The sequence below is a fragment of the Antechinus flavipes genome, chromosome 2 (assembly GCF_016432865.1).
Source record: "Antechinus flavipes isolate AdamAnt ecotype Samford, QLD, Australia chromosome 2, AdamAnt_v2, whole genome shotgun sequence".
In the NCBI taxonomy this organism is placed as follows: Eukaryota; Metazoa; Chordata; class Mammalia; order Dasyuromorphia; family Dasyuridae; genus Antechinus; species Antechinus flavipes.
The window spans coordinates 39,753,943-39,765,397 of record NC_067399.1 but is presented as its reverse complement, the minus strand read 5'-3'; the positions used below and the strand labels follow the sequence as shown (position 1 = coordinate 39,765,397).

General features: G+C 39.8%; 1 protein-coding gene across 2 annotated transcripts; it reads left to right on the top strand.

The window, feature by feature from the left end:
* The first annotated feature begins 2,807 nt into the window (after positions 1 to 2,807).
* LOC127552351 (kunitz-like toxin PcKuz2) lies at positions 2,808 to 7,030 on the top strand. Of its 2 annotated transcripts, none has more exons than XM_051982909.1 (4): positions 2,808 to 2,964; positions 5,812 to 5,979; positions 6,340 to 6,413; positions 6,738 to 7,030. In XM_051982909.1, exons 1-3 carry the CDS (start codon positions 2,892 to 2,894, stop codon positions 6,363 to 6,365), a joined length of 267 nt encoding a protein of 88 aa, XP_051838869.1. In that variant the 5' UTR covers positions 2,808 to 2,891; the 3' UTR covers positions 6,366 to 6,413; positions 6,738 to 7,030. The 2 variants fall into 2 exon arrangements, with proteins under 2 accessions (XP_051838869.1, XP_051838868.1); XM_051982908.1 differs by having other exon boundaries at positions 2,811 to 2,964; positions 6,752 to 7,030.
* Positions 7,031 to 11,455: the final 4,425 nt, after the last annotated feature.

Here is an 11,455-nt window from a genome sequence, read left to right as displayed (position 1 = left end):
CTAATGTAACAAGCAAGATAAGTTTTATTCCCACATGGAGCAACAAATGAAGAATGGAGGATTTGGGCTGGCTACATTTATTATTGGTCACCTAATCTCAACCTGACATTTTTATTTCTACTCTTCTGAGCTCTGTAGCATTTTAGAGGATGTGAAGTAGGGATTTATTTCCCATTCATATACTAGCACTTTTTCTTGTTCAAAATAATTAAGCAATAAACTACAGAAACCTCTTTCCCCAATAGTTCATTGTAAGCTCTCTCTTAACTACTATCACTCAGGTATCTCTCCTCCTTCACCCCTGTCTCACCTGATGAGATGGCCTTACTCCTTACCAAGGCTAAATCCTCTACCTGTCCAAGTGATCCCATTCCATCTGTCTTCTCCAATAAATTGTCCCCTCTATCATCCTCACTCTTTTGCTTTTTTTCCCCTAGTCTTGTCCACTCCACTGACTGCTGCTCTATCACCCTCAAATATGCTGCTGTCTCCCCCATCCTGGAAAAACCCTCACCTGATCCTTCCGTCCCTGCTAACCATTGTCCTATATCTCTTCTATCCTTTATAATTAAACTTCCCTTCAGACATCTGGAATTGGATGTATAGTAGATATCTTTAAGTCAACATGTCTAAAAAAAGAGCTCATTATTTTTCCCTTCACATCTACCTTTCCTATTACATTGAGGGCAACAGCAAACTCCTGGTCACTCAGGCTCACACCCTAGAAGCCATTGCCAAGGTGTCGCTCCATTTCTCCTCTGACACTTACCTCTATTGTAAGCCCTCATCACCTCATGACTGAATTATTACAGTAGCTGCTATGTTCTACCTCTCTCAAGTCTCTCTCCACTTCATTCATCCTTCTTGCAGCCAAAGTGATCCTCCTAAAGCCCCGCTCTGGGATGAAAATGATATGAACTGGGAAAACCAAAAATAGTCACTTAAGTTTCCCCCAGATGAGATCTGGAACTTTCTTGGTTAAGTTACCTTCAAGCTTATATATATATTTTTTCATACCTAAACTTTCTCTGATTTCTGTTTTTCTATTGACTTGGATGAATGAAGTTTTGAGGGGGTTAAGGAGTTTGGGTTTATTTTTGTTTTTGTTTTTTGCTGAGGCAATTGGGAATAAGTGACTTGCCCAGGGTCACACAGCTAGGAAGTGTTAAATGTCTGAGGCTAAATTTGAACTCAGGTCCTCCCAATTTTAAGCCTGATGCTCTATCCACTGTGCCACCTAGCTGCCCCCAGATTGTTTGTTTGTTTGTTTTCTATTTGCTATATGTGTTCAATGTAAAACTGGCATTTAGTGGTAAGGGTTTCAAGCTTTGGACATAAAGCTTGAGATCCTCCTTTCCCATTACTGACTCGTGACTAGGAGTTGAAACTTAAAATTACTTCCCCTGAGTTAACAATATTTAAGAGAACAGATAGATATAATTCTATCCTAGTAGCCCCATCTTCTTATGTCCTTTCCTTTTTAAAAAAAAAATGTCCTTCTTTCCTTTTTCCTTTCTTCTTTCCTTTCTCCTCTTCTCCCCTTTCTTCCCCCCCCCTTTTTCCCTGCCCTTCCTTCCCCTTTCCTCTACTGCCCTTTCTTTATTTTCAAAACATATGCACGGATAATTTTCAACAATGACCCTTGCAAAATCTTGTGTTCCAAATTTTTTCATGGTAGGAGATCTGGACACACACAAGACAGGTACAAAGGAGAAATCTATGAGAGGAAATTATCTGGAATTAATAGTGATTTATTCAAAAATCTATTTGTAAATGCAAACTGCTTCTCAATCAGTAGGAGTCTAATAAATATTTGTTGAATAAAATGAATTTATGTTCCCAATTCTGCTTCTTCCTGTGGTCCCAGCTGGGTTTTCCCTAAAGTTATAATAGTTTTGAAAGAGTCAATAACTTTATCTCTCTCCTCCCTCAGGTTGAGTTGTATCTGTCCCCTTTTTAATATTACCTCATATGGGTTTTTCCCTGAATAGCAACAGAATGAAATGGAGCTGAATAAAATGGAAGATAAGGAGATGGGATAGGATGGGGAAGGGATGGGGTGGAATGAAATGGGTGGCACCTTTGTGACTGGGTCTAATCTATCAGCAATGATTATTATTTTTTGTCAATCTCAAGCCAGCCACCACTTATTGGTCATCTCCTGGCCATACCTGGATGTTTACCTTTCTCGCTCTTCTCTCCTCCCTCTCTCTTTCTGACTCTAGCTCAGAGAATGGCAGTCAAATCATGGTGATTCTTTCTGAAAAGAGTAAGTCAATCATTTGTCCAAGGGCTTCAGTTCTTCTTTTTGGCAAACAATCATTCCACTCTGGGTTATCTTTCCCTACAAGAATGCTTGCATTCTTTTATTTGTTCAAAAGCAGTCTTCCTCACTTCTGTTTGTTTCCTCAGTAAATAATACAATACCTAGCATACAGTAAGTGCTTAATGAATACTTTTTTTTTTCACTCATTCTGAAGATAATGGAGCTGAGAACATATTGTCCTTGCTGGTTTATTCATTCAATGGATATTTATTGAACTGGTATGTTTAAGGCCCTGGGTGGGAGTCCCACATCTTTGTGGGAGTCAAGGTTGGGATACTAGGTTAGTTTAAGCTCCAAGAGAGGTATAGAGAGAGCACGACCTCTGATGAGTGGACAGCCTGTTCCAAAGAACTCACTGTCTGCCCATGTGCTTCCTGGGAGTTCTGACCCTGAGGCATCATCAGGGAGATAGAACATTGTAGGGTTGGCTAATAGTCAACCTGTTGACCCTGTGACCTGCCTTTGTTCTTCTGAGGTCCTCCCCTACTCCCAGTCTTCCCTTTATGGGCCTCAGGAGAGCCTCCTGACTCCCGCTCCAGGTTATACTTTTCCATAGAATGACACCATGAGATCCTGGGCACTTCTCACCCTCCTAATGCTGCTCTTCACCCTCTGCCCAGAGTTGAAGGCTACAACAGGTGGGTGTAGGAAATATGTACCTGAGGAGACTAGACATAGGGAGGGATCTGAATGATTCTAAATACTGGACTCCCAGAAGGGTTTGCCTTTCAGATGGGATTCTATCACCCCATCAAACTCTTCCTTCCCACCCTCTCCTAGGATTGAATAAATCAGATAGCCCCATCCCAAGAGACTGGATCTTAAAATCTTTGCACAGAGGAAACAAAATAAGTGAGGAATATGAGAAAAGAAGAGGTTCTCACCTTCATCAATATCACCAAAAATAGCCTTTTCCCCACCCAAGCCCCTAAGAACAAGATGGAGTCAAGAGGGTTGGAGTGAGAGCTAATATTTTTGTCTAACTAGTCCAACTCGTCCTTGCAATTAAAAAAGGGGGGCTATACCAAATTCTGATTGGGAAAGCCAAGAAAAAGTCACAATGAGTCATTTTTCTAGCCCAGGAAAGCTAAATTAGTGCTATCTCCAAGCTGCCTTCCTATTGGCTTTGATTTAGTCTCTTGGAAAAAGTCCCAGTGGTCTTTTGGCCTCTGTTTAATGCTGAAATCTCAGCATTAAAGATCAGAGCCTACTAAAGGGAAAGTTAGGGCTTAGAGAAGACAATGGCCCCAGGACAAAGAAGATACATAGATCCTGGATAGTTTCCTTTTAGCATCTTGATGCTTCCTCTCACAAAAATCCATTTCCTCCTTGACCTCTGCCATTCCCCACTCTCCTGGGAGCTATGGGATTTCCTTATTGGACTGTTTTCATCAAAGCTTGGGCTTCTGGAGCAAGGCTATACCTAAGTCATCTTAAATAATAACCAATCACAGTCAGTTGTCCCATTAGTTCAAACATATACTAAGGAACCACTGTATCATGTTTATAGTCTGAACAATTACTATTTTGGAGACCCTGCAAATAGCATTTCCTATTTCTGAACAGATCAAAAAAAAAAAAAAAAAAGATCTAACTTGCCTGATGAATTTTGATCCCATAAAAAAAGATTCAGCTAACCTGGACTCAAAATCCAGATGGTAGCTCCTGTGTGTACTTGGAAGACATGTTACTTTTCTTTGTACCTCTGTTTCCTCCTATGTACAATAATTATGGGTTGGACACAATGATCTCCAAAGGCCTTTCAGCTCTGACTTTCCACTACTCTATAAAAAACAGAGATTTTTCCCTCCCCTACATCCTCCTTTCCATACTTCATCCCCTCAGCTCCACTCTCCAAAAAAAATTAAGGAGTCTTACTTATCAAAAGATGCAAAAAAAGATGTTAATATCTAAAAATGGTGTACTTGGAGTCAAAAAATGCATCACTTTAAAATCCCACTTCTGAGATTACTGAGCTGCTTATTTATCCTGAGACTTGATTTCCTTTTTTTTAAAGAATACAATATTCACAGATATAGTAATTCCTAGTCACCCTGAGTGCTATTTCAAGGGTCTACTGAGATTATATATGTAATGTGCTTTGCAAAGTTTTAAGTGTTACCCTAATTATATCCCAATAATAAAATAAGTTATTATTATTAATAGAATGATGCTATCAGCTACAATTTTTGCTGTTACTTGTCAAACTCAAATAGTAGAAAGGATCCCTGTAGGCCATATATTGACTTTAAAAAATCACAAATTAACATTATCTATACCATGTTATATTTTTATTTCTAATTTTTTATTTTCCTATATAATATATATAAATGTGCTTGTGTTTTATATTATATATATTGTGTTATATTTGTATATATAATATAAAATATGATTATATTTATATAATATATATTACTATGTTGCATATTAGTTGTATATTATATGTATATCTGTATATTGTATTATACTTACATATTAATAATTATATATTCGATTATAGATTCACATAATATATATTATTTACATTCTATTTATAATAAATTTTATATATTATATCATATTTGTATATCATATATTTTATGTTTATAGATTGTGTTATATTTGTGTATTGTTTTTATATTATGTTATTTATATAATTTGTATTATAAATATTTTTATTTACTTTACCCTGGTTTTTGAATGCTCTCAGTAATGCAGGTCTCATTCAGCCATGAGTTTAATGTAAAGGATGCTGTGTCCAAGTAATCTCTCCCAATCTTTGTCATGATCCCTGGAAAGTCCTTTGAAGGGTCACCCTGGGATAGCAGGGTGCCAGAGAAAGGATGCTGGATAAGAAGTCAAAGAATAGTATTTAAGCCCCAGCTCTATATCTATGTTATCTTGATATATAAGTCACTTAACCTCCCTGAACCTCAGTTATCCTAATCTGTAAAAACCAATGATTTGGACTGCTTGACTTCTAAGATTCTTTCCAATCTGATATCCCATTTCCTCTTTTTTGACATTCTATGTTCCACCTCCCCATCTTATTGTAACATCCGTATCTATAAAATCTCCATTTCCCATAGTTCCCTACCAAAAATGCAACCTCCTACAAGAGGGCTCTTATCAGCTCCTACCTTAGTAGGGATGAGCACCCAGCTATCAGGGATCGATGTCTTGTGGGAATTGTAGACCAATCTCACGACTAGGCATTCCCTAGGGCAGAGAAGAGTTGCTGTCGTCAAGGACCTGGGGTAACCAGGTTGGAAAGAACCCCTGCAATGGAACACTGAGGCACTGTGGATTGGGTATCACAGGACCTGAGTTCCAATCCTGCTTGGCCCTAAAATCTCTTGTCTTGTCTAAGCCTCTATTTCTTTATCTATACAATGAATGGGTTAATCTAGATGGTCTGTTATGGCTCTAAGGTATATGAAATGTCATCTCCAGATGCTTCATCTGCCATCTCCATGATCCCCTTCCCTCCCCTGCTCTCCCTTCAGGTCTATGTAAGATGCAGGAAGACCAAGGCTTCTGTCGGGGCTACTTCCTGCGCTGGTTCTTTAACAAGGACACCAAAAAGTGTGAAACCTTCATCTATGGTGGCTGTGGGGGCAACAGAAACAACTTCTACTCCAAAATTCAGTGTATAGGAAAATGTATCTTCTGGGGTAAGGTTTCATTGGGGCTCAGGGTGGCTACAGTCAACATTGCCCCCAGCCCATGCACATGTAGATCCACTGCGGAGCTGAGGCTTGAAGGTGAAAATCAGGGTGCTATGTGAGAAGCTTGGGCATTCACTGGGAGAGCAACAGTTTATAGGTAGCCAGAAGGTCACATGAAGTCACTGAGCTCAAGGGACAAGGGAATAGGAGGTGGGAGCTGGGCAGGGACAACAGAAAAGGAAAGGGGGAAAGACACTTTAGCAATGTTGACAATTTTTTTCCCTTGGCTGGTATTGGGAGGGGTAGAGCATGCTGTTTTACAATACAATCTATGTTCAGAACTAAGAGGATTTCCTATCCCCCCAGCTCAAAGCTCTCATCCGTATGCATGATCTCACCTTGGGCTCCATGACCATCATTCTTCTCCAAGTGATGAGAAAGTAAGTGCAGAGTTGTGAATGGGTCAATAATACCCAGAGACTATGAGAATGAAGGTTTTTTGGCAGGGGCAAAGGCCATAGTGGCCAAGATGCCCGAGTCAGAATTCTTGGGTCTGTCCACGTGACATAAGCCCACGTAGCCTGCTCCCTGGCTAGAGAGACCCCCAGAGGAAGGCCCTGGAAGGGAACAGAACTCAATTCCTCAAATCTTTTTGTCTGATTCACTCCTGAGGGTGGAGGGAAGAGGGTTGAGACAAATGGTCACCTGGGAAAGGTAAAGGAGAGGAAAAGTGAGCAAGTCTGATGATGTGACAAGTCTGGAAGTTTTTGTTTTCCAGGATAAAGGAAAGAAACCAACTGCTGTCAAGCCTGGCCTCCCCTAACCTCCAGTGGATTCACCCTTCAGTCCTCCAAGCCAGACCCTGGGTCTCCTTGATTTTACTCTAATGTTCACTCCAGGAATCATTTCCTCTCTTCTCCTCCGCCCCCCCCCCCCCATCTGCACTCTCCCTATCTCTCTCCATAAACTCTCAGTCCCATGTTCTCCAACAAGGTTGCTATTAACTCTCCCTGAAGGTGCCTGAAATAAAGTATTTACCTCTCCTCATAGAACTGTCCAGCCTGACTACCAATAGTTTTGCTCTGTGTTGTTCAGCTTGTGCTAGTCAACGTCCCTTGAGTAAATAGCTAGCTAGCTCCAGCACAGTGTTCCAGGTCTCCTATCTTCTCAGGTCCACCCCTGACCATATTGCAGTCCAAAATGCAGCCCCTAAACTCACATTGAGAGCAAAGAGACTGTTCACATCCATGCCTTCAGTAGAGTCAGCCCCGATGCCATCAAATTCAGGCCTTTCTTCTGGTGCTTCAGGGAGAAGAAAAAAGAGCAGGTCCCTGCAGACAACGGGAGTCTGAGGCAGTTAGGAGCCACAGAAGGGAAAGTGGGCTTCCATTTTAACCTGACATGTTATTAGTAGGTAGTCAGATGACCTCTGGAATTCTGCGCCCTGAAGGATACATTTTAGGAACAATTTTGGTCCATTGGAACACATGCAAAGGAGAGGAATTAAGATGTGAGAAGAGGGCATTGGGCAGACACACCTTCATATATCTCCAGGCCTTCCCCGGGAAAAAAAAATACCATTATTTTGTCCAGCTCCAAAAGGAATCACAGAATATGAGTGCTAGAAGGGATCTCCGAAGTCGAGTTTTAACACATACCCAAAAAACGCCCACTATGCCATCCCCAACCATCCAGCCTTTTGCTCGAAGAGCTTCCCACCTCTCCAGACAATGCATTCTCCTTTAGGCCAGCTCTGATTATTAGGAGGTTTTTTCTGATATTGGACCCCACATACTAGTCCTGTGTTCTTTCCTCAAGAGCCAAAAGAACAAGTCCAATCCTTCTTCCATTAGATTGTAAGCTCCTTGTGGGCAGTGACTTTTTGCCTCTTTTTGTATCCCCACTGCTTTGCACAGTGCCTGACACATAGTAGGTCTGGTTTACTATTTATTGCCTGACTCACTGACTCCATGTGATAGTCTTTAAAATATCTAAAGACAACTAGCATATCTCCCAAAATTTTCTTCACAGTAATTGTCCCTACTTTCTTCTACCCATCCTCATGGCACATGACCTCAAGGCCTTCACCATTCAGGTTGCCCTCCTCTGTTCATTTCCAGTTTATCAATGTGCTTCTTAAATTCTTCATGCCTAGATGTACTCCAGATGGTAGGAGTTAACCAACTGATCAGAGCAAAGGATAATGGGACCTTTTTATTCCCAAAAGCTCTGCCCCAATCTCACCATCACTTGGGTTGTTGACCATCATACCATACTGCAATTGACCTCATAAACTCCTAAAGAGTGGGGGAAACTACCTTTCTTTTTTAATAACTGCTTCACTAGTGATTAAGCACAGTTCCTGGCAGACAATAGGGGCTTAAGAAATGCTGACTGGACAGCTATCTATTGAAACCAGATTTGGTCCCTTTAGGAACACTTTATGATCCTTCATAAGTGGGATTATAAGGAAGCATTCTTCAAATGCTTCTCCTTCTCCTCCAAAAGAGAAATCAGTCTTCACTTGGAGCTCAATTGCTGTAGAAATATAAACACACATTCAATGCAAATCATTTCACATTTTCTCCTCACTGGTTAAGAATATTCAGTCCTGGGGCAGCTAGGTAACACAGTGAATAGAGCCCCAGTCCTAAAGTCAGGAGGACCTGAGTTCAAATCTGCCCTGATACTTAATACTTCCTAGCTGTGTGACCCTGGGCAAGTCACTTAACCCCAATTGCCTCAGCAAAAATAAATAAATAAAGAATATTCAGTCCTGTTTTTTTTTTAATTACTTATAGGTGTTTGCACCACAACCCTAGGGTCCTAGGTAAAAATTTTGCAAATAATAATTAAACAGTGCTACTCAATTTCCTTTCCTGCTTCTCAACAATTCCAAGGCCATACTATATCTTGCACCAACATGTTTTGTCAATTTGTCCCACCCTCAGAAGTCATCTCAGATTTCAGATTGGCCACCTGGATTTTATAATTTTACAAAGCAGGAGTTTTTGTGTATGAAAACCTAGGTAGATAGTATAGCTCTGGCTTATTCAGGAGAATAGAGGGTGAATAGAGGGTGAAGGGGACAGAAAAGCTCCCAGTGGTCTGCTCATGGCTTTCCTGAATCTACCCAGGCAGATCTCAGAGGTTACTAAGTTATCCTGTGTCCTTACCTTATTTCTACTCTTATGGGCCATGCATTTCTGCCACAGCCAAGCAGATCTCACCATACATGGTGATAAGAGACCTAATCATCATTGTCCACAAGCCACATCATAAAGACAATTTGTCTTCCTGCCCATGAGCTCCTCAGATCTTCACAGCTGGGACCATTTATCCTTATCTGGAGATTTGACCTTATCTGAAAATTTGAGTAGCAGCTACTAACTCACACCTGTTGCCCATCTACTTGTGATTCCACCAACAGTTTGCTATCAGATCTCCCTGACAAGGGTTTCAAGTCACCAGACAAATCTGACATTTATTTACTAAGTGTTGTGACCTCTATCCACTGTATCATTTAACTGCCTCATTCTTTAATATGGTAGGGAGGTGACCCTAGACTCTCAAAGACTATGTCAGGGAACTTCAAGTTTTGGCAGGTCCAAACAAATTGGAAATATTCTCTGATTTGGTTCATTTGCCATAATCTGTTCTCACACTGGCAGCTCTAATTTTTCAAAAAAGGATCATAACGTGTTTACACTCAAGCTATGGCTAGCCCTGTTGTGAGGGAATATATCCTGTCTCCTTACTCAGTATAGTTCTCAAGCCCCTACTAGTGCACTTCTATTTACCCAAATCTAGCTTCTCACATAGATGACACATTAGATTTTTAACATACCAATTTACCTAACAATAAGGTAAAAACAGTAGCAATAACAACAATAATTTATATTAGACAAACACAGAAATAATAAATATATCATTGTCCACTCATAAACCTAAATCACATTATCTCACAAGTTTTCTCCATATTTGTAGGAGAGTGGACATAAACCTTAAGATACCTAGCAGGGAAACACATGAATGAGGAAATCCCATGTATTTGGGATAACTTACAACCCTTTGTTATAAATTTCAGTGTTATGTTTTTCTGGGCAATTTATGTGACAGAGATAGCTCAGGGATCAATTAGTTGTGTATATATCTTATCATTATCACATTTTGCTACAAGTGCTACAAGGTTTTCTGTCAGTGACTTTACTTATGAAATAGATGAAAAGCTACAAGTGCTACAAGGTTTTCTGTCAGTGACTTTACTAATGGAGTATATGAAAAGCTACAAGTGCTACAAGGTTTTTTGTCAGTAACTTTACTAATGAAGTAGATGGAAAGCTACAAGATTTTTTGTCAGTGACTACTAATGGAATATATGAAAAGCTACAAGTGCTACAAGGTTTTCTGTCAGTGACTTTACTAAAGGAGTAGATGAAAAGCTACAAGTGCTACAAAGTTTGTCAGTGACTTTACTAATGAAGTAGATGGAAAGCTACAAGATTTTTTGTCAGTGACTACTAATGGAATATATGAAAAGCTATAAGTGCTACAAGGTTTTCTGTCAGTGACTTTACTAATGAAGTAGATGAAAAGCTACAAGATTTTTTGTCAGTGACTTTACTAATGGAGTATATGAAAAGTTACAAGTGCTACAAGGTTTCCTGTCAGTGACTTTACTATGAAAAGCTGCAAGTGCTACAAGGTTTTCTGTCAGTGACTTTACTTATGGAGTAGATGAAAAGCTACAAGTGCTACAAGGTTTTCTGTCAGTGACTTTACTTATGGAGTATATGAAAAGCTACAAGTGCTACAAAGTTTTTTGTCAGTGACTTTACTAATGAAGTAGATGGAAAGCTACAAGATTTTTTGTCAGTGACTACTAATGGAATATATGAAAAGCTACAAGTGCTTCAAGGTTTTCTGTCAGTGACTTTACTATGAAAAGCTGCAAGTGCTACAAGGTTTTCTGTCAGTGACTTTACTTATGGAGTAGATGAAAAGCTACAAGTGCTACAAGGTTTTCTGTCAGTGACTTTACTATGAAAAGCTGCAAGTGCTACAAGGTTTTCTGTCAGTGACTTTACTATGAAAAGCTGCAAGTGCTACAAGGTTTTCTGTCAGTGACTTTACTTATGGAGTAGATGAAAAGCTACAAGTGCTACAAGGTTTTCTGTTAGTGACTTTACTATGAAAAGCTACAAGTGCTACAAGGTTTTCTGTTAGTGACTTTACTATGAAAAGCTACAAGTGCTACAAGGTTTTCTGTCAGTGACTTTTCTAAAGAAGTAGATGGAAAGCTACAAGATTTTTTGTCAGTGACTTTACTAATGGAGTAGATGGAATGTTAGCAGAGAGGTTCAACTTGTCTCAAAACAGTGGATCTAGAGCTGAAAAGCCACTATCTCAGCTTGTGGTAAAGAGGGAGAAGAAAGAGGAAGAAGAGTGATGGAGAAAGGTGATAAGAATTAGATCTGTGCAG